The sequence below is a fragment of the Garra rufa genome, chromosome 2 (genome assembly GCF_049309525.1).
Source record: "Garra rufa chromosome 2, GarRuf1.0, whole genome shotgun sequence".
In the NCBI taxonomy this organism is placed as follows: Eukaryota; Metazoa; Chordata; class Actinopteri; order Cypriniformes; family Cyprinidae; genus Garra; species Garra rufa.
Genome location: NC_133362.1, coordinates 23,458,803 through 23,480,924, shown reverse-complemented (window position 1 = coordinate 23,480,924; position 22,122 = coordinate 23,458,803). Strand labels below are relative to the sequence as shown.

The following is a 22,122-nucleotide window of genomic DNA, read 5'->3' as shown; positions in this document are numbered from 1 at the left end:
AAACTTAAGTTTAGCAGCTGCCTTAAAATTTTAAGTTAAATCAACTTAAAACTACAAGTCATTTCAACTCGCGACAGTAAAATGAGTTAAAATAACTTGTACTTTGAAGTTGATTTAACTTAAAATTTTAAGGCAGCTGATGAACTTAAGTTTATAAATTGAAACTCGTGAAAACTTTTTACAGTGTATCTTTAGGCTTATTTATTCAGCTTTCAGATGATAAATCTCAATTTTAAAAAATATACCCTTATGTCTGGTTTTGTGGTCCAGGGTCACATATATTGAGTCCAATCAACATAAAGTAAACCCTCTTTGCAACTCACAATAAACAAGCCTGCAAGTTGTGTAAGCTTGCTCATAACCACTAGAGGGCAGAAATGAGTCACAAGTAGAGCAGTTTATAACCCAGAGGAAAAACCTGATTAGATATACATCTGCTTTAAAAACACAGTTTATAATAGTATTACTCAAGTAAGGCTCATGTTCTAGTAAAGCTGTAAAGTGTTATAGATGACATTAGCTGTGAAAACACAGGTATTATCACAGGCACACTGAAACCTAAACCTGTTCTATGCATGACGTTCTTCAGAGCGAAGGTGAAACTGCAAATATTGACACAGGGGGGAGCAGATTTCAGTAATCTGTTTCTGTAACATCTTGCAGATTCAAGCCCCTGTGAGTTTTCTTCCTGTCAGGTGAGCTGGTGTGTAAGCAGAACTGACTGTGAACATGTCTATTCGACACCCTGGGAAAGAGGAGTGGGAAAAATCTCAGCTCTCCTGGGAGCGATGGAAGTGAAAGAAGTCACCTGAAGCAACATCAGTGGCCTCTCCCAGCGGGAGAGAGACAGCAGTGATGATCTAACCCCAATGCCTCAATCAATAGGACTGGAAGGTTGAGGTAAGTGTTTTCAACCCCGAAACCACAGTGTGAATTCTTCAAACTTTCACACAACGCTCTCTAGGAAGTCACACTCACCTGATGGCCCTGATCACTGCCTTTAGTGGAGCAGAGAGATCTTCCACAGTCACATCACAATGGCAACCCTTTTCATCAAAAGCATCATCTGGTCCAAGATTTGTGTCAGCTGTGAGAGAAAAAAAGAGAGAGAAAGAATCTGAATCATAGCAAACAGAAACATTTTCACTGTTGATCCTCAAAAGGGTTGAAAACTAAACTAGGCTGCAAAGTAGAAAAAAGCCCAGGGCAGATCAATACAGCTATGAATCAAAATAGCATTCAAAGCAAATCTTTCCCTTGACCCCCATCACACTGACCATAGGCCACTCCACTGAGATTTACTGCATAAATACTTAAAGGAAGTACTGCTACTGACACACCACGTTAAGCTGAAAGGCAACAAAATGCACTGTGTTTGTGACTTTAATATGACATTTTATGACCAATTAGGATTAGTTCACTCCTGAATTTAAATTTACTGATAATTTACTCACCCCCATGTCATCCAAGATGTTCATGTCTTTCTCTCTTCAGTCGAAAACAAAGGTTTTTGAGGAAAACGTTCCAGGATTTTTCTCTGTATAATGGACTTCATTTAGGATCAACGGGTTGAAGTTCTAAATTGCTGTTTCAATGCAGCTTCAAAGGGCTCTAGCTGAGGAATAAGGGTTTTATCTAGTGAAATGTTTGGCCATTTTCTAAAACAATTATATGCCTTTTAACTGCAAATGCTCGTCTTGCACTAGGTCTGCAATGCGCATCTATGACTTCACGCAGTACATAATCACATTAGAAAGGCATGGATAGTTCTTCATCTGTGTACCTCAATTCGAATGGTAGGGTAGGGCGAAAAACTTCATTTTTTTATTTTCTCATCCAATTTCAAAATCAGCTGTTTTACCGTTTTTGTAAAGGGCGTTTGACTTTCTTTGCATGTTCGCTTTGTAAACATTGGCTTGCACAGAGCTAGTGCAAGACAAGCATTTGTGGTTAAAAAGTATATACATTTTTATATTTTTTTAGAAAATGGACAATCGTTTCGATAGATAAGACCTTCAATTCCTCGTCTGGGATCGTGTAGAGCCCTTTGAAGCTGCACTGAAACTGCAATTTGGACCTTCAATCCATGGTCTCCCTTGAAGTCTACTATATAGAGAAAAATCCTGGAATGTTTTCCTCAAAACCCTTAATTACTTTTTGACTGAAGAAAGAAAGAAAGACATGAACATCTTGAGTGACAAGGGGTGAGTAAGTTATCAGAACATATTAACTCTGGAGTGAACTAATCCTTTAATGCAGAAAAGGGTGGAATAGAACAAAACAGACATAAACAAACAAAGGACCTGATTGTGAATCAAAAACAAGGAGAAACAGGTACCAGACAAAATATCTGTACAGTCGTGGCCAAAAGTTTTGTGAAAGCCACAAATATTCGTTTTCACAAAGTTTGCTGCTCAACTGCTTTTAGATCTTTGTTTCAGTTGTTTCTGTGATGTACTGAAATATAATTACAAGCACTTCATACGTTTCAAAGGCTTTTATCGACAATTACATGACATTTATGCAAAGAGTCAGTATTTGTAGTGTTGGCCCTTCTTTTTCAGGACCTCTGCAATTCGACTGGGCATGCTCTCAATCAACTTCTGGGCCAAATCCTGACTGATAGCAATCCACTCTTTCATAATCACTTCTTGGGGTTTGTCAGAATTAGTGGGTTTTTGTTTGTCCACCCGCCTCTTGAGGATTGACCACAAGTTCTCAATGGGATTAAGATCTGGGGAGTTTTCAGGCCATGGACCCAAAATTTCAACGTTTTGGTCCCCGAGCCACTTATCACTTTTGCCTTATTGCACGGTGCTCTGTTGTGCTGGAAAATGCATTGTTCTTCAACTGTTGTTGGATTGTTGGAAGAAGTTGCTGTTGGAGGGTGTTTTGGTACCATTCTTTATTCATGGCTGTGTTTTTGGGCAAAATTGTGAGTGAGCCCACTCCCTTGGATGAGAAGCAACCCCACACATGAATGGTCTCTGTTTACTGTTGGCATGACACAGGACTGATGGTAGCACTCACCTTTTCTTCTCCGGACAAGCCTTTTTCCAGACGCCCCAAACAATCGGAAAGAGGCTTCATCGGAGAATATGACTTTGCCCCAGTCCTCAGCAGTCCATTCGCCATACTTTTTGCAGAAGATCAATTTGTCCCTGATGTTTTTTTTAGAGAGAAGTGGCTTCTTTTCTGCCCTTCTTGACACCAGGCCATCTTCCTAAAGTCTTGGCCTCACTGTGCGTGCAGATGCGCTCACACCTGCCTGCTGCCATTCCTGAGCAAGCTCTGCACTGGTGGCACTCCGATCCCGCAGCTGAATCCTCTTTAGGAGACGATCCTGGCGCTTGCTGGAATTTCTTGGACACACTGATGCCTTCTTAACAAGAATTGAACCTCTTTCCTTGAAGTTCTTGATGATCCTATAAATTGTTGATTTAGGTGCAATCTTAGTTGCCACAATATCCTTGCCTGTGAAGCCATTTTTATGCAACGCAATGATGGCTGCACGCGTTTCTTTGCAGGTCACCATGGTTAACAATGGAAGAACAATGATTTCTAGCATCACCCTCCTTTTAACATGTCAAGTCTGCCATTCTAACCCAATCAGCCTGACATAATGATCTCCAGCCTTGTGCTTGTCCACATTCTCACCTGAGTTAACAAGACGATTACTGAAATTATCTCAGCAGGTCCTTTAATGACATGACATTTGCATAAAAAACAAAGTTTTTTTTTCGGGATTAAGTTCATTTTCTTAAGCAGAAACTTTTCCAATTTCCAATATTTATGTAATTCTCAAAACTTTTGACCACGACTGTATATGATGCTTGTTGTAGAGAATGAATTCTTCCATTTAAACTGTGTGTGATGTCTGACCCCATCAGTGGTAGCAGCATGACACAGATAAATGGCAGAGGATGAGAGATTGCTATCAAAATGTGAAGCATTTTCTCTTTCTCAACAGTGCCTTATAGGCTATATACAGTAACATGTGGTGTCTGTTATCTGTAGTGTGTGTTATATAAGAGTATGAAGCTGGAGAGTGGTAGCACAGCGGGTATGAGATTCATTTTGAGTTGATGGGTTTCACACAGGGCTGGAGCTAGATCACTGCTGCCACTGAGATGCTACCATGCAAAATCTGCTTGTTAGTAGTAATTGGGCACTTCTGTGAAAATGTACTTGATTGGGAATGTAACAATAAATCTTCTGGTAAAACAACAACAAAAGTATGTTGGTGCAGTGTTGGAGAGTTACTTGTTGTGAATCATTCTTTAGTAGCACGACAACTGGAGCTTTTCTAGCAGTAAGCTCATTTTTAAAATGTTGCACCACATTGTTTGCATACTCAGCTTTGTTGAATAATTAAATGCACTCTTCTAAACAAGCATTAGGAAGTCCGATTCATCTCAGTAAATCAGTTTATTCAGGTGGTTCAAATGTAAGTTAAGTGTTCACAAAAAGCAAATCTATGCATTTGATGTGCATATGTCCCTTGTTTGCCCTGAACTGCCCGCTATTCTTTAGAAAAATCCTTGAGGTCACACAAATTGTTAGGTTTTTCAGCATTTTTGTATTTGAACACTTTCCAACAATGACAATGTGATTTTCAGATCCATCTTTTCATACTGAGGACAACTGAGGGACTCATATGCAACTATTACAGCAGGTTAAAACGCTCACAGATGGAAATACAATGCATTAAGAGCCGGGGGGTGAAAACTTTTTGAATTTAAAGATCACGGTAACTTAAACTCATTTTGTCTTTTGGGAAGCATGTAAGTATCTTCTGTATCTTCTGAAGGGCAGTAATAAATGGAAAAATATGATATTTAGGCAAACAAATAAATGTACACATCTTCATACTGTTCAAAAGTTTACACCCCTGGCTTTTACATCAGTGAGCATTTGAACCTTCTGTAATAGTTGCATATGAGTCCCTCAGGTTTCCTCAGTGTGAAAAGATGGATCTCAAAATCATTGTTGGAAAGGGTTCAAATACACAAAAATGCTGAAAATCCAAAGAATTTGTAGGACCTGAAGGATTTTTCTGAAAAACACTGCTGTGGATCATTTATGTAACAACACAGTATTAAGAATCGTGTATGTAAACTTTTAAACAGTAAATTTAGTTAACTATTATTTTCTCTTGTGGACTATATGTAAACATCTTTTATGTGAAATATCTTATTCAGGTCAGAAAATAAAAAATAACATGCATTTTTTATGATACCTCTTTTTTGGTAAAATAATTTTGCAGATTCTCCAAGGTGTATGTAAAATTTTGACTTCAATTTATGTCACAATATGGTAGAAAACATCTGTTGCTGCTTGTTTTATTGTTACTTCAATGCTTTTTTTAACCTGCTGTGATGAGGGCCACATGGATACATGGTTTAAAACCACTGTTTAACAAAATTGTAAGCATTTTGAGTGTCAGTTTTGAAAGTTTTGCTAAAGATTTACTAAACTATTCCCGTGTTTTATTTTCCCATGGGACCATGGGGTCTATCAATCCTTTGTGACTAATGTACAGGATTTTGTCAATACTGAAAAGTGGAGCAGCAGCGAAAAAAAAAAAAAAAGCTGTTCACCTTCAGCAGTTGTGCGTGATTGGCTTTTGAGTCTGAGCGAAGGCCGGAAGCGTGTTCGGTCATTGAAGCTCCAGCTCTTCTGGACCTTGGCAGGGCTGCTGCCCTCTACTCCCACCTCTGTGGCAGGAGAGCGGCGGTCATTCATCGACATCTGCCTGCTCTTCACACTCTGACCGCGAGGACTGGCCATGCGCACACGCTCCCGAAAACTTAACTTTTGGCTGCAGGAGAGGATGGGAAGAGGGAAAGGACAAATAAACACACAAATAATTAAACATGGAATTGAGATAAAGATTTATTTAACTAAAGTTTGGTTAAATAAAAACTGTTGTGATATCTTATTTTGGACCTGCAAGTTTCCTTTCTTCAGTCTCTACTAAATTCCTCCAGTAAAACAATATATTTTTTTCTGTTGTCACTACATCTTACTCTGAAATTCTTTAGTCAAAATGCCCCAAAAACTGTTCCATACTGTACTCAAAAATTGCATCAAAAGACCATCATGCAACACAAACCTCATTCCAAGGTTTCCACTAATCAGCAAGCAACATTTTGAAGCATGACTCTCTATCCACCCTATTTCTGTTGCTATCTTCAATGTGGAGCAGCCTGACAACATTTCCATGTACAGTACCTTTCTAAGCCCAGAATATATACAATAAACAGTTTCTGAGCGGCTCTATACATATTCCTTCAAAGACAACAATTCCATTAGCTGGGGTTCTTAATTCATGCTGGATGTATACATAGTTCACTGTGCTTTGAGCTCATGCTTGGTATGCTGAGTGTGCTTTGAGCTCATGTAAATGTAGTGTAAAAGGAGAGTGGACACATAATGCTATAAAGATGACTTATACAAGTTGAAGTCAAAAGTTTACATACACCTTGCAGAATCCGCAAAATGTTAATTATTTTGCCAAAATAAGATGCAAAATGTTATTTTTTATTTAGTACTGACCTGAATAACATATTTCTCATAAAAGACGATTACATATAGTTCACAAGAGAAAATAATTGTGAATTTATAAAAATGACCCTTTCCAAAAGTTTACATACACTTCATTCTTAACACTGTGTTGTTTCCTTGTGTTTTTTTTTTTGTTTAGTGATAGTTGTTCACGAGTCCATTGTTTGTCCTGAGCTGCCCGATGTTCTGTCCTTCAGGTCCTACAAATTCTTAGGTTTGTAGGTTCTAAAGGGCGGTACTAAATGAAAAAAAAAAAATTAAAAATAAGAAAAATTATAAAAATTTATAATAATAAAAATTTTAATATATAAATATCTTCATTCTGTTCAAAAGTTTACACCCCCTAGCTCTTAATGCATTGTTTTTCATTTTGGAGCATTAGTGAGCATTTGAACCTTCTGTAATAGTTGCATATGAGTCCCTCAGTTGTCCTCAGTGTGAAAAGATGGATCTCAAAATCCAGAAAAGGGTTCAAATACACAAAAATGCTGAAAAACCAAAGAATTTGTGGGATCTGAAGGATTTTTCTGAAGAACAGCGGGTAGTTTAACTATCACTAAAAAAAAAGCTGTGGATTATTCAGGTAACAACACAGTATTAAGAATCAAGTGTATGTAAACTTTTGAACAGGGTCATTTTTATAAATTCAACTATTATTTTCACTTGTGGACTATATGTAAACGTATTTTATGTGAAATATCTTATTCAGGTCAGTACTAAATAAAAAATAACATGCATTTTGTCCCTCTTATTTTGGTAAAATAATTTACATTCTGCAGATTCTGGAAGGTGAATGTAAACTTTTGACTTCAACTGTACATAGAGCCAAAGTTCATGCACATGCAACATGCAGGTTAAGACAAATGTGTTAATGCAAACAGAGACATATACAGTACAGTCATAGATATCCTTCATAACTGAACCTTTAAAACCATTTGATTGGATTATTCCTGCAGGTATTACAATGTGGGATGTCGGAAAACTGGTGGTTTGGATTTTAGAAGCTTTGCATTACTTTATCATTATCACAAATTAGACACTGTATCATATTAGCATATTGGTAATAATGTTGTAGAGTAATTGCTGCATGTCGGATAAGGGTATTAGATAAATCAGTCAGTGGCAGTTAAATCCTTCAGGCAACAGGCAATAGGACCCTCATATTAGACCCTCTGTAGGGTCTGTAAGGTTATCTGAGGTTGCCGTCATCATCCATGCATAAGGTTAGTCAGCATTCACATTGGTCAAATTGCTGGAGCAGTGGGGGATGCTGGGTACCTATATTTCCATGTGGTATACCTCCTGAAGAGCCTCTGTCTATTACTATGACCCTTACTAAGGAAATGAGGAAGACAGATGGCAGATGAGTTAGTTAGACTGTGAGCAGAAACAACCTCCGCAAGTGGAAGAATTATACGGATGGAACAACATCAAAACAGAGACACTGGGGGTAAAATGGAGCAAAATGCAAAATAAATTGGCATGGTCTTGCAACCAAACATGGTAATATAGTTTAATTAGCACTGCACCAAATGACACACTCACAAGCACATTGACACTAGAAGTATATTAGTAAGTAAACAGTGTACAAAACGTGTCTAACAACCAACAAACTTTCTTGCTGTTTAATTATAAATTATCGTTCTGTAAATATTTAGTTTCTTTCACTCTCTAACCAGTATAAAATGGATTATGTGGATTGTGGATTATACCTAATGTTTTCTTAAAGACTAAAAGCTTAATGTTCGTCCATTTAAAAGGTTTCACAAGCGACGCAAAAAGTATTCACAGCTTAGCTGTTTGCTGTAATGCCTTTGCAATTTGAAGGTTAATTTTCCATCACATTTAATGGCACATTTGCCACACACTGAGGGGCTTTTCCAACTGTAAATTACTTCATTTAAGTCTGAGTGCTGGTGCTTAGCTCTTCACATATTTAATATGAACCATGCAAACATCCAATTCCAGCACTAATTGAAAGCGTGAGGATTCAAATAAGAAAAAGCTTTGGGTGCAGCCATTATTTACAAGGACTGAGCAATAAGCTCCACCCCTGCTGAAATCACATGGAGGTACATAAAACATAAAACGTAACCAGCCTGACAGCAAACATCTGACTACACCATGTCTAAACATAGTCCGGTACTGTGTACAAACTTGCAGAGACCTAAATGTCAACAGCTAAGTCTGAAGTCACTATTTCTTACTAGACCTATTGATGAAAGGTGTTTAGAAGAGGGTGGGGGTTGATATCAGGGGGAAAAGATGAAGGATAAAAACATATAAACCCTTTAATGCTGTGATCTTTACTTTCTCCTGGCTGTAGTAATATTTAATCGTCAATATAAACAATCTCTGATTGAAAAATGTGCATCACGTTTCTGTCCATGTAGGCACACAGAGAAAAGTAAGCCAAAGTACTAGTGTATGATATTACAGAAGGAGTGGTACAGATGAATACATGTTCTTAGCAAGTGAAGCTGCTCCACAGCTAAACTACTATTCTGTGACTTTTACTAAATGGCTCTCAGAAATATTTGACTCTGATTGGACAATTATGGCCAATGCAGTGGTGAAACAAAACCACTAAACTGCATATTTGTCTATTGTCCAAAACAAAATACTGCTACTGGTAACTATTTAAAGCCTTTATGTAAACACTTTGTGCTTTATCTTTAGAATAGCTAGTATATTTATGTTGGCTTGGAGAGCCAACATACTGTTATTCTATTTAAACATATTATTATTATTCTTCTGATCCGAAATTTTCCAAACGCTACTCCTCCTAGGGCTTTAATGCCACAATCCCCAAACTTGGCAGAGACCTGGGCCCTGACCACGAGATTGTTGCTATATCTTTTTAGACTGATCAGACTTATAGTTTATTTATTATTAATTTTTGAACATGAAACATTTTCCATAAACTTGCATAGGCTGAGAAAAAATGCCCCCTCTAAAGGAGCAATTCCACTCCACTGAAGGGAGGAGCGGTATGACCTCTTACCTACTTTCACTTTAGCCTTCGGCACGTACATTGTGTATGTGCTCACGAAACTAATTTGCACGCATTATACCGCCCTTAAAATTATAATATTCCAGCGATTGCATTCCATCCACCCATAAGAACACATCAAGAGCTAAATTCGCCTGTTTGCAGCTGTTTTATTTCAAACCGAAAGCTTTCCTTTACTTCACCGCGTACATTCTGTGTACGTGCCCACAAAACTACATAATTTGCACGAAATTGACCAGCTTTAAAATTTAAATATTCTAGCGATTTAAGTCAATCCACCCATTAGAACACATTAAGATGTAAATTCTGGCGTTTGTGAGACGTTTTATTTCAATCTGAAAGCGCTGTCTTCAGAGTGAGTTATACAGACGAGCTTCACGGCTCGAGCTCTCAGTCTGCGAACTATAGACGTTTTTCCTGAACACGGAAGTAAGTCCGACTTTTAACTGAAAGAATGCTTTGCATTTCCGGTCTGCATTGTTTCTAGTCAAATTAGGGTATATTCCGAGCTAATAAACTAATGTTAAACCTATTAAAATGTTTTTAAAAAGCACATGGCTCCATAGCGCCATCACTTGGCAATGTTGCAATGACCGTCATTTGTCAGTGCCTCACTTTAATGAGTGTGTAGATGACACGAAGCAGCGGACGTTAGCTACATTAAAAACAGATGGACGCTATTTGAATGGGTTCCTATGGAAACCGGAACAGAAAAGCATTCAATCTGACGTTAGAATTCGTAATGGCGGCGCTCATCGTTTACTCAGGAAAAAGGTCTAACGTTATAGATCACTGAACGTAGCTGTGTATCAAAGGTAAAAAATGATATAAATACTGTTCAGTTTCTCACAAAAACCAATCGTTTCGTGTCTTACGACATCAATGTATCGTCACGAGCCGCAGGGTGTAATTTGGATTTGTCTGTGCATGTTTTTGTTTACTTTTAAAGGTTTGGTGCCCATCCATCTCTATTATTTGGCTGGCAGACTGCACTGGTTTTCGTTAAAAATCTTCGTTTGTGTTTTTCTGAGGAAACAAAGTCACCTACATCTTGGATGCCCTGGGGGTAAGCAGATAAAGATCAAATTTTCATTTTTGGGTGAACTATCCCTTTAACGAATATAATCGAAAACAGTTGTCTATGTCTCAAGTGAACATGAACTGTTGATAAAATAAATCGGATGTGGATCATTATTTTGGATTTCAACATTAAAGAGGCCGCATTCTGCTTTCTGTCTTCAATGTTACTCCATAAAAATAAAAAAATTGTTCTCTTGTCTTGGCTTCTTTTATGTATTTATGTATGCATTTATTTATTGCTCTAACAAGAATCAATATATAATAAAACTATGCATTGTTAATATGATTCAGAGATGAAGGCAATAATGGTAATGTCCACAAGAAGGGGCCACAGGATAACCAATCCTTTAAGATCTCAATTTACAGTGTTTCATTTAGGTGAAAGAACTTTGAAAATAGCAAACAGGGAAAACAATTACAAGGATATAAAACAATACAAATAATTTTTTCACATCCAGCTAGCCAACTCTGTTGAACCTGTTGCCATAGCCTAGTATGCTTTTTTTATTAGAATATGAAATATCAATGGCGCAGCGGGGCAGCTCGAAAATACCGGACACACAAGTGCTCTGCCTCTTTTGCCCCAAGGCTGCCCGGGTTGGCTCTCCAAGCCAACATTTAAAGTTTGTTATTGAACTTTAGCTTGTAGTTATACATTAATATTAATTCATGTATATAGACTACCAGTCAAAAGTTTTGAACAATAAGAATTTTTATGTTTTTAAAGAAGTCTCTTCTGCTCACCAAACCATTTATTTGATCCAAAGTACAGCAAAAACAGTAAAATCTTGAAATATTTTTACTATTTAAAATAACAGTTTTCTATTTGAATATATTTTAAAATGTAATTTATTCATGTGATTTCAAAGCTGAATTTTTAGCATCATTACTCCAGTCACATGATCCTTCAGAAATTATATTTATAATAATTATAATATAATAATATTCTGTTTTTTTTTTTTTTTTTTTGGTTTTTTAGAAGAACAACATTCATCTGAAGTAGAAATCTTTGTAAAATTATAAATGTCTTTATTATCACTTTTTATTAATTTAATGCTAATTTAATGCAATTTAATTTTATACTGACTCCAAGCTTTTGGATGGTATAGTATATAATTTTACAAAAGCTCTTTATTTCAGATAAATGCTAATCTTTGGATCTTTACTGCTTTAAAGAGACATTAAAAATCTTTAAAAAACATAAAAAATCTTACTGTTCAAAAACTTTTGACTGATAGTGTAAATATATATTTCAATATATAGGTCAAATCACTAATATAATTGTATATTACATTAATAATATAATAAATAATAATAATATTTACAATTCAAAATATTTTAAAATGCTTTATAAATAATAGTAATACTGTAAAATAAAAAAAACAGTTTTCTATTTTAATATATTTTTAAATGTAATTTGTAATGGATGTGATGGAAAAGCTACATTTTTAGCATCATTACTCCAGTCTTCATTGTCACAAAATCTTTTACCTTTCTAATAAACTGAATATATAATATTATATATTATACAATACATAATTGGGGCTCAATTAATATAATTATCACACTCGAAAATGGTTGTGCTACTTAATTTGTTTGTGAAACTCATACATTTTTCAGGATTCTTGATGAATGTAAAGTTAAAAAATGTAAACATTCAATTGTCTTTACTGTAACTTTTAATCAATTTAATCAATGCTTCCACGCGGAATAAACATATTATTATCTTAAAAAATCTTACTGATTATAATGCACAAGTAATTGCTAAAAAAAAAATTCTAATTAATATTTCATATCCATGTATTTATACATTTTAGATATGTTGGGGTTCTGATCATCCTTACTCTGTGATAATGAGCGGATGACTGTACATACCTTAAATACTATAGCTACTACTATAAATAAATGAAAAATCTGTGGAAATGAATAATAAAGCAAGACATGTAACATGCCATGACTGAATGTACTTAATTCTTCTTCCTATTTTTGTTACTGCCTTGGAAGCTAAAACGCAATCGATACTAATTAAGCAAAACATTCCGGACACTATCGGATGATGTAGATACGAGAACAACAAACCTGCTGATGGTTTCCCCTTGGTCTTTCCTTCAGGTGTTAGTTAAAAACAGAGAGAGAAGAGGCAGGATATTAACACTTGACATGAACGACAGAAACTAATAAGGAGACTACAGAAGAGACACAGATGCCTCTGAAATATACTAAGTGTTTCATTTTAGCAATGACACACTAATATATTTCACTCTGTGTCACACAAAATATAGTTTAAATGTTAAAAAAAGAAAATTAAACAAACACACCTCACCACACACACACACATAAGAGTAGGAAGAAATGGAGAGTCTTTTTTTTAAGACAGTATAAACAGGCAGCAAACAAGCAGGCATGCAAGCTATGAGCAATGCACAGTCAAGCTGACTAAGACGAGCGCTAGAAGAAGAGGGACAGCTGTGTTATCGAGGGCTGCTCTGTGTGTAATTACTCCAGAATTGGTGAATTGCCTGAATATAGCAGTACACCCATTAGTCATGTGTCTGTCTTCAGGTGTCTGTCCACAAACTGTCCTGGCTTCTGTTCAGTTTGATTTATCTGTTCTGGGCAACGTAAGGGAAATTTCAGTTAGCCACAGCATATACACAAGGAAGCAGGTGTGAGTCTGTGGCTCTCATCCAAACTGAAACTTTGAAGCTTTAGTTACAGAGAAGACTTGTGTTCACTGTCAAAACCTGAATCTCACCATACACAGGGTTGTGAGATATTTCAGTAACTGTACGTCAGTATGTATTATTTTGGGGAACTTATTATTGAAAATGAATATTTGTACTCTTACTGATTTACATTTCCAAGGGAAAATCACTCTTTTACTTGTACATTTCATTTAGCCTTCCAAAGTATAAAGTAAATATTTTGCAGATCATAATGGCTCAAATATTTCATCTTACAGAGCTACAGAACCAATCAAATTACCCTCACAGTTAATAAAATGCATTTCATGGTAAAATGTAATTAGCCTTTACTGCAGTTTACTGTTGTTTACCAACACAGTCTTTGAACTAAAACTATATGTTCTAATTATAGCTATTCTTCAAAATAAATAAACTTGATTTGAGTGTGAACACATTAGTCTATATTAATAATGATCCAGGAACCAAAAAAATTATAAAATGGTCTGATTCTGAAATTAAAAGTTTAACAGTTTCAAATAATTTACTTTTCTTTTTTTAAAATAAATAAATCAACATTTAAGCTTTTAGAATAGTTGGGTTTATATCACATAATTAATTATTTTATTATTAATAAATTATTATTTTTTATATCCTCCTTTTTTTCATTGCAGCAATCTCTAAAAGCCATTTCCACCATGGAATAAAATTTCTCACAAAATTGAGTTTACATCACTAAGTAAACTTGTAATTTAGACCTTTTTCTCAGAATTGCGAGTTATTAATCAACAATTCTGACCTTATCACAATTATCAGTGTAAAAGAGATAAACTCTGAGAGATATTTTAAAAAGTCTGAAATGTGAGCTGTAAACTCGAAGATATGAGGAAAAATGTCAGAACTGTGAAATATAAGCTCAATTCTAAAAAAAAAAAAAAAGACAGGATTTTGAGAAACTTTTCTGGAAGTGTAAAATTGCAGATATAAACTTATATTTGTGAGAAATAAAATCAGAATTGTGTGTTTTAAATTCACAATTCTGAAAGTCTGAATTGCAAGATAAATAAAAAAAAATCTCTTGCAGTTAACTTGCAATTTAGACTTTTTTTCCTCAAAAAGAGTTTATAATAAACAATTATCAAAATTATCAGTGTAAAAGGTAAAAAAAAAAAGTCAAAATTATGATGAGAAAAGTCAGAACTGTGAAATATAAGCACACAATTCTGAAAAGAAAAGACTGGATTTTGAGATATAAACTTGCAATTCTGGAAAAACATTTGAAGTGTAAAATATTAACTTACAATTTCAGATATAAACTTATATTCGTGAGAAATAATAAATAATTTTCAGTGTAAATCTCACAATTTTGAGGTACCCTTTAAAAGAAATATAAACTCTAAGAGATATTAAAAAGTCTGTAATGTAAAGTCACATAAACTATAAGGCAAGAAGTCCGAATTGTGAAATATAAGCTTATTCTCCAAAAAAAGAAGAATTTTGAGGTATAGCAATTCTGAAATGTAAAATATTAACTTAGAATTGCAGATATAAACTTATATCTGTGAGAAATAAAATCAGAATTCTGATTTTATCACAAATATCAGTGTAAATCTCACAATTTTAAGGTACCCCTTAAAAGAGATATAAACTCCAAGAGATATTTGAAAAAAGGTCTGAAATGTGAGCTGTAAAGTCAGAATTATGAGGAAAAAAATCAGAACTGTGAAATATAAGCTCACAATTCTGAAATAAAAAAAATGAATTTTGAGATATAACCTTGCAATTCTGAAAAAAAGTCTAAAGTGTAAAATGTTAAATAAACTTGTATTTGTGAGAAATAAAATCAGAATTCTGATTTTAATCACAATTATTAAAGCAATTTTGAGGTGCCCCTTAAAAGATATAAAAACTCCAAGAGATATTTAAAAAAACAGAACTGTGAAATATAACCTTACAATTCTGAAAAGAAAAGACTAAATTTTGAGACATAAACATCCAATTCTGAAAAAAATCAGAAGTGTAAAATGTTAAACTAAAAGTGCAGATATAAACTTATATTTGTGAGAAGAAAAGCAGAATTCTGATTTTAACCCCAACTATCACAATTATTATAAGGTAGCCTTTAAAAGATATAAAAAACTATAAGAGAAATTTTATAAAAAGTCTGAAATGTGAGCTGTAAACTCTTCTGTAAAAGTCACAATTCTGAAAAGACAAAATGTTAAGATATAAACTTGCAAGTCTTAAGTGTAAAATATTAAGTTGAAACTGCAGATATAAATTCTGGAATTCTGAAAAAAGTCTGCATTGCAAGATAAAACTTGCACTTCTGAGAAAAAAGTAATTGGGAGAATATCAAGATAATTGTATTATTATAATTTTGTAATTCCATGGAAAAAACGGTCTTCAATAGCAAAGCATGTATGTTTTAGGCAAGAAACTTTGAGGTTTAACAGCACAATTTTGACTTCGTATCCATACTAATTTTTCTGTACTTTTGGCATCTGACCATATGCATTTTCTCAGTGACCTAATAAGGATTTAACTAAGCGTGGACATCTAACAAGACTACGGTAGGGCACAGAGGAGATGATTATGCTTAGGAAAAAGACAGATTGAAGGAAAACAGAGTTTGTTTGCTGAGGGAAGTGGGAAAATGAGAGCTACAGAAGCACTGACACCAAATACGACACCAGCTGCCAGAGTTGTACCTACTTTGTAGGGCTGCAGGTATGCAACGCCTTCAAATGAGGCTTCCAGGTAGCAATGGAAACCGAGTTCTCATCAGCCGCATAGCTACGCCACACACACTACGTGCAGAATATACAAAACCAGGAAAACAGGGAGGGAAATGAGGAGAGTAGAAAATAAAAAGAGAAATACACAAGGCCAGGAAAAAAGCAGGGATTGGAAAAAAAGGAGAACAACAAAAGAAAAAAAAAAGATTAGTAACAACCGGTTCATGTAAGCGCTCTTCCATCAGTTCACTGCATTGATACATGCCTTTGAGGAGGGAGAACACTTTTATAGAACAGCCATGTGGCACTCAGGTATGTTCTGGAGAGGTCTGTGGAGTAGAGACGCCACGCAGCCTGGTGCAGGACACAGACACACACACAGACAGGGGGACATGGGTGGAGAAAGACAATAGCATGGTGAGGGAACAGCCGGTGAATCATTGATTGGGCTCAAGAGTCAAGACATTTCTTCAAACCGCTGCTTTCATTTCATTTAAAATGTTACACGCTTTGAGCAATGCTGGAAAAAATGCTCCAGAAAAAAAATACTTATTATCTGATTAGATTATCTGCAGAACAACGTGAGTAAGAAGTTGAATTAATTATGTCTTAGCATTTGGTTTTGCTAAAAAAAAAAAATGAATGCAGCAGTTGAGCTGTATGACCTTCACAAGTTTGTGGAAAACCTGGTAATTAAGTTTTCCAGCATGATCTGAGAAAAGCATCAAGTAATATTTTTTTTATATTTAATGTTAATCTTTATTTTTTGTGGGTTTTAATTACAGTATACTTTAAATTCCATTGACTTTTGGATTCCACTGTACACAATTCAAGAATATTTTAATGCTTTTCACACATCTACCATGTCCAAATATGAGAGCAGATCAGTGTTGAATAAATGTCTTGATGTTTGGATGGCACACACAACATCAAAACAGCCAAAGGACTTAAAAGTGATTTGGTGAATAAAAAGAAGAATGCATTTATCCAGTGAAAAGCGTCTTATATACAAATAGGTGTTTATAAAGCACGAACATTTTACAATAAAAGCAATATAAGTGTTGTGGCCTCATATATTTTAATATATGCATTTAACTTGCATTTAACTACTGATTTTGCAAGTACAGTCAAACCAAAAATTAGTCAGACACCTTTTTTACTAGTGGATGCAGGACACGATAGTTCATTTATGTAAATGAGGATAGCAAAATAAACTGTGACATATTATAGCCAAAAACTCTTCATACAGTGAACTACCAGTAAAATTGATACAAATTTGGGACCAAAAATTTGATTTGATACTTTGACCTGACCATAATTTACATACCTTTCTATCGAAGTTAATTTGTTCTGAGACAGTTTTACTCTTGCGTTCTTGTCATGTTTTATTACCATTTTCTAAACTATAGTGAATAATCTGTGATAATGTGAGAAATTTGGAAGGTATCTGACTAATTTTTGGTTTGACTGTTATTCATTTGTGATTATTAAGATGAATTTGTTTTGACACAGTTTAACTGAGTTCTTGTTATATTTTATAATCATTTTCTAAACTATAGTGAATAAACTGTGACAATGTAAGAAATGTTAAAGGTGTCTAAATTAATTTTGGTTTGATTGTATATATAATAATATATAATATAAGTCTACTCAATGAAAAAAAAAACAGCATTTTATTCCTTGGGAATGGATTGGATTGTAAAAAGGGAGCTTTGCATGCTAGAATGAAGCAAGACTTAAATGTGAATTTGCTAAAAAAAAAAAACCTAATTGTATTTTTCTAAATTAGCCAATGTACTGAATGACCTAAGTGACACCAGCAGAAATGGAAAGTGATTACTAGGGAAGAACAAGTCATTTTGATTTAAAATTAAATTAATGAATCATTCACAATAAGGTACATGCATTAGGAGAGTCAACAGGGTCATTTTCATTTCATGTTGACTTATAATAATGTGATAATGGATACGGTTTTATGCATTAAGATGTAAAACTGCTTTTAAAAACATTAAGAAAGAAACAGAAGGATGAAAGACTGAAGATGGAGCTCTTAAATTGCGTGACGCAGCAGTGAGGAGGGAGGGCATATTTTCCATCATTCTATACAAAAATGCCAGTAAAGAGAAAACGGCAATCGTAACATGCAGGAAAGAATCCGAACCCAGGCATAGCTGAGAGTCATACTCCACAGATCATAATTAGGATATATATTCCTGAAGACCAGAAGTGATTTAAGGGAGGTGAAAGAGCACAGATGATGAGAAATGAAGCACCAATGCAGTTCCTGCAACATTACATGTTAAACAACACAGCATGGTTAAAATACACAATTACTGACAAGAGTAATTAAAGCTGGATGGTTGGATACCCGCTGATAGGCCTTTGGAAAAAGGAAGGGAAATTAAAAACAGAGTTAAAGACAGATCAGGAAGAGAGACAACATAAACATAAGGACCAGTGAATATATGAGACCTTCTCTGTCTGCAATATCAGAAAACAACCTGGAGAAAGAAAAGGGGGTCATGGTGGTTAAAATAGTTGGGAAATTGCTTGTGGGTTTTCAACAGCAGCCAAAAGGAAGTAACTCATTTCTATAATATTACAGGACCTCAATGTTTTGAAGATGTGTGTGTGTTTGTGTGTGCGTGCACATTTTCCTGGAGTAAATCTGTTTCTCCTGCAAGAGGAGAAGGATGCACTGTCCATTAGGAAGAGCTATTGTCCTCAAGGAGGCCCTTGCTCAGAATTCCTTCCGTGGAAACACATCATAAATATCTGCAAGTGTTTCCTTTGGCTCGGACGGAAGATAATAGTCCTCATGTAATCAATGCCCGTAGTATTGTTCGTTTTCACTTTTTTTTATTAAAAAATGAACATGGCTCACTCCAAAGGCAATCCTTTTTAATCAATATTTTGGATCTAAATAATATCTAAACATAAAGCATAATACATTTATATGGGTAACACTTTACAAGAAGGTTCCATTACTTATTGTTAGTTAATATTTTAACTAACATTAACAAACAATGAACTATACATTTATTACGGTATTTATTCATCGTTGTTAATGTTATTTAATGAAAATACAAAAAATAACAGTCCTTCGTTGTTAGTTTATGTTAATTCTCAGTGCGTTAACTAATACTAACAAAAACAACTTGGATTTTAATAAATGCATTAGTAAATGCTGAAACTGACATTAACTAAGATTAATATTGTTTAAAATATAATAAAATATGTTTAGATGTTTTAACTGAAAAAAAGGCAAACTGATGAAGTGTTTTTGTTATTTTATTTTACAGTTAACTGTGTTTTGATTCAAAAATGTTGGTATTGGTATTACAATTATTAAGTTTATTCAGTTTAAGCCGCTATTGTTTTGGTATCTTTGAGATATTATCATTTTGTTAATATTGTGAATTCGATTTTATTTTTGATATATATTTTGTACTTTCATGTCAACTTTAGTTAAAATTGTAGTAATTTTGTTGTTATTTTGTCATAAACCACTGTTGTTTTAGTATCATTGTGTTACTGTTATCATTTTGGTTATTATTGTGAATTAGATTTAAATAATAATATCTATTGTAATTGTTCAGAATTAGAATAATCATCAGAATCATTAGAATGTTGTGATTCTTAAACTCATATTGAAATTTTAAATTAAGTGATTTTAGTGTGTTTTTATCTAGATGAACTGACCATATCCTTAAAAAATGTCATATGGTGCGACCAAGATTTATTTTAAAATTAATTAATTTCCTTAACCTGCTTAACATTTTTTAAGATGTTCTCAGTACTAAAGTGTTTAGAAATGAAGTATTTGCATTTCTTTTGATTTTTTGTAAATAATGATCTCATATTTTTGTTCTACAATTTCAGAGATGCCTTCTTAAATGTAGTTAGCAGATTATTTTTCCTGTAAATTGTATAAAAGTGATAAAAATGTTTTTAAAAATGCCATTCACTTAAGCGTACTGTAGCAGTGATCCATATTTCAAGCACAGAAATTAGATTTATTTTTTCATTCAATACATTTATTGCTATTATTGGTCGCACCACATTATGAGTGGTCACTCCAAATTACACAAAGACCTTATATCATCTTATATATATAATATATATATAAATAAAGTATAGTGTCCTGTAGCCATAAGAAAAAAAAAATCAAAAGTGTAATTTGGTGTATGAATAATTTTGATTTGACTGTATATACATTTTCTACTTTCATGTGAACTTCAATTAAATTTTAGTAATGCTGATGTATTTTTGTCATTTTTATTATTTTGTTGTCATATTTAAATGTGTCTATATAGTGTTTATTTATTTTTATTTCAGTTTTAGTTAAAGTTATTTTAGTACATTATGGTAAACTAAATAAAAAATGCTAAAGAAACTAGCTAAAATAAAATAAGTTATTATTTTATTTCAGGTAATATTTATTTTATTTCAAGTAACATTTTACTTATTTTTTTCTTTCTTTTTTTCTTAGTTTCAGTTTTATTTATCTCCAATAATTCTGAGTGCCATTGTCTTCCAAATGTACCTTTATAAAATTGGCAGGTATAAAAGTAGTTTGATATTAACATGGTAACTGTGTGCAGTGTATGTGTATATCGCAGTGAATCTGATCATTTGGTTCCTTAAAAAACAGCATTTATGAAACATGAAGGAATTTGAGCATCAAGCATGGATGCAGTAGCACTGAAATGTTTATACTTAATCTGTTTTAAATGCTAATGTAGCAGCATGTTTTGAGTTACTTACATTCCGAATGTGACTGATTGAGTGTTTGAGATAGGGTGAGTTTACCTGGATGAGGCTGGCTGCTGGGTTTCTCCTCTTTTCAAAGTGCTTCTGTCTGTGCTGCTCTTGGACCTTCAGAGCAAAGCCAGAGCCAAGAATACCCTACACCCACATCCACCCACAGAAAGAACACAAACGCACCCTATTACTAAGGTTCAGAGAGACTGCGAGTGTGCAGGACACATTTGTGAGCAGAGAGTTACAGAACACTTGACGAGAATGAGTCAGATAGGCCGCTGAGGGGCTTTAAAGCCACACATACTGTGCGTTCTCATACACATCATAAAAATCATCACAGTACAAACAGTCTGCCTCAGCTAACAAAAATGGTTTTAATGATTTCAAGTTTTCTCCTATGAGACCACAAATCCCCCATCTCTTGTAAGTGAGATCATTATAGGAAGGGTCAACCTAATGCTTAACCTAGGCCGATTTTTGTACATATCCGATTTGAATCCGATTATTTTTAGCATGTGTGAACAGCAAAAAAATCACATGAAAGTTGATTTTTACAAATCAATTTCAAGCTACATTCATATGTGGTTTGGTTTCAGGAAATCCATTTCAGTCTAATCGCTCACATCAGATTTAGCACAGCTTTTTCATGTTTGTACGCCACCTAAAACAAACACATTTGACGTTTTTACAGATAATATGCTGAACATCTTTACAGATTCAAGCTTGTGACAATATACCTCTAGCATAGAGAAATTTTAGTGTTTGCAAAGAGTAATGACATTTTTTGTGGACGGAGCCTATCTGGTGGCAGAAAATGGCAGTAGCAGTCTATGGAAGCCATGGAATAAAATAATTAAAAATGGTCATTTTGAGCTTATATTTCAAAATCCGTTCTTTTCTCTCACAATTCTGAGATTATATCTCACAGTTCTGAAAAATTCAATCATCATTCTCTTTTTTCCCCTCAGCTTTTCCTCTATTTTGCACTTCTAGCTTTTTTTCCTCAGAATTGACAAACTCGCAATTGTTTAGTTAAATCAAGTTACAAAGTCTGAACTAGGAGCTATAAACTTGCATTTGCAAGAAAAATTGTGAGATAAAATAGGTAAATGTTATGTAAAATATAAGTTTAAATAGTATTTCATGCTGTAACTGTAGGGCTAAAACAATCCCCTATGAACTGCAAATGTGAATATTATGTAGACCTATTGCTTAAATCAAATTCATGTTTTAAAAGTAGAGTAATCATAGCAGGTTTGATCCCAGTCTGTCCTTTTAA

The 22,122-nt window shown here is 34.2% G+C and overlaps 1 protein-coding gene across 1 annotated transcript in view; it reads right to left on the bottom strand.

The window, feature by feature from the left end:
* The window catches only part of kcnq5a (potassium voltage-gated channel, KQT-like subfamily, member 5a), a 159,748-nt gene that overhangs the window by 9,257 nt on the left and 128,369 nt on the right, over positions 1-22,122 (bottom strand). The window contains exons 8-13 of the mRNA XM_073833919.1: positions 20,892-20,987; positions 16,345-16,433; positions 12,740-12,766; positions 7,846-7,902; positions 5,601-5,821; positions 979-1,087 (exon numbers count right to left, since the gene is read on the bottom strand). Coding sequence (XP_073690020.1) covers positions 979-1,087; positions 5,601-5,821; positions 7,846-7,902; positions 12,740-12,766; positions 16,345-16,433; positions 20,892-20,987 — 599 coding nt within the window. The remainder of the gene's footprint in view (positions 1-978; positions 1,088-5,600; positions 5,822-7,845; positions 7,903-12,739; positions 12,767-16,344; positions 16,434-20,891; positions 20,988-22,122) is intronic.